A 1909-nucleotide genomic window follows, 5' to 3' on the forward strand; every position below is an offset into this window, starting at 1 on the left:
TACTGTTCTGCTGGTTATAGCTGTAAGCTATTTTTCTAATAATTTAGTCTTTTAATTACTTTTTTGCTGGTTATAGCTTTTAGCTACTGTGTAAACAATTTTAGCTTTTATCTACTTTTCAAATAATTTCAGCTTTCATTTAATTTTCTACTGGTAATAGCCTTTAGCTTCTGTTTTAATAATTTTAGCAACTGTTTTGCTAGTTAATGCTTAATACTGTTCTAATAATTTTAGTTTTAGCTACTGTTCTGCTGGTTATAGCTTTAAGCTACTTTTATAATAATGTTGGTTTTAGCTACTGTTCTGCTAGTTTTATATTTAGCTACTGTTTTAACATTTAGTTTTTAGCTGCTGTTCTAATAGTTTGTTATTTGCTACAGAGCTGCTAATTTTAGCTTTTTGTTCTGATTGTTTTAACTTTACCAGCTCAGTTTTAGCTTCTTCAACAATTTTTAACAGTTATTTAGCACTCAGCAGTCATACTGCGTTTTCTCAGAAAACGTAGTTTCTCATGAACACGGTTTCTGTAAGCAGGCATTTTGTGGAGGCCTGTGGCCACGGCTTGGGAATCAACGAGCGACTGATCAAAGAGGACCAACAGGAGTACCACGACGAGATGAAGGCAAACTACAGAGACCTAACCAGAGAGCTGTCCATCATCATGCACGAGCACGTGAGTTAAGCTCTTGGAGCATGCCAGTGTTCCTCCTTTAAATGAAGCAGGCTGTGGCAAGTAAAGCAATCAGAGTGCCATTTGTAATGTTTTATAAAGTGATCAAACGCTCTCTGATGACGACATTCTCTGTTTCTCCTTCGTGCTGACGTGCAGATCTGATGGTAACGCAATAAAAAGAGGGAGTTGTAAATTGTTGGTTAAACCAGACAAAGGCTAGCAGAAATTTGCAGAATTAATGAATAAAACTACCAGTGTTTGTGCAGTTATAATGAAACTAACATCCACCTGTTGACCTTAAAGCATTGCAGAGAAAAATATCTGATTAGATAATAAATAGCTTATTTTTACACCACTGAAATAAAGAGGAAATCGTCAACACTTAAATTGATCTTCCGCACGAAACACCCATTATTGTCCATATTACACTTTATTGGACTTGAACTGGTAAAAATTCACGTTTTTCATTGCTTGATCTGCTCATTTCGTTATTAAAATCAGTGTCTAGTTTTGGCCCACTAACAGTGGAATCACACTAAAAATATTCAGCTCCCTGCAGCACAAAAAACATATTCCTGGATAAATATCAGATTTTTTTTAAAATAAAAAACGTATTCAATCAGATATGAAAGCGTTAAAGGTCCATACTGAAACCTTTTTTCTCCTCTGCAGTGCATCGGCTGGTTCAATCAACAGTCAAGCTTTAGCTTATTTCTCTTGCTTTGTTGACACTTTTTCCTGCATGTTCTTACAGAATGTTTGTACGCATGTACAGTATGTTCATGTGTAGGAATTTGCATTTGTGTGTGTGAAATGTCTATATTTGCATCTGAATGTCTGTTCTTTAAAAGGATGGTTTTTGAAAAAAATGTGACTTCTTTATTTTTTTTTTATTTGGAAATGCATGAAGAGAAATACCCCAATGAGTGATTTCAGTACAAAAAAATGTGCTGTTTGTAATGAAAACGTGTAAAATCCTCCCATTGGATCCAGATCATATCCACCCCCCACCAGGCTTTAAACAGCAAATTCACAAATGCAGTCAGTTTATGAAAACTCTCATTTTAAACCTTTGCACTGCCAATACTTTTGCTTTAGACCATTATTTACTTAATTTAACTCATTTGAGACACAAATATTTTAGCAGCATCTAAAATATCAGATTCAAGCAGTGGTTTTTTTGTCCCTTCATTAGAGAAAGAAAATATGTCTGCCCCTCACCCTGTACCAAAAAAA

The 1909-nt window shown here is 34.8% G+C and overlaps 2 protein-coding genes across 2 annotated transcripts in view; both read left to right on the forward strand.

Moving 5' to 3' along the window:
* LOC119419608 (dedicator of cytokinesis protein 9) overlaps positions 1 to 673 on the forward strand; it is a gene marked incomplete at both ends in the record, with an annotated part of 7123 nt that extends 6450 nt beyond the window's left edge. Inside the window, 1 exon segment of the mRNA XM_037686961.1 lies at positions 535 to 673. Coding sequence (XP_037542889.1) covers positions 535 to 673 — 139 coding nt within the window.
* osbpl6 (oxysterol binding protein-like 6) overlaps positions 1 to 1909 on the forward strand; it is a 792463-nt gene that overhangs the window by 19707 nt on the left and 770847 nt on the right. The gene's annotated exons all lie outside the window — the stretch shown is intronic.

Source organism: Nematolebias whitei, chromosome 13 (assembly GCF_014905685.2).
Source record: "Nematolebias whitei isolate Nwh7 chromosome 13, NemWhi1, whole genome shotgun sequence".
Taxonomy (NCBI): Eukaryota; Metazoa; Chordata; class Actinopteri; order Cyprinodontiformes; family Rivulidae; genus Nematolebias; species Nematolebias whitei.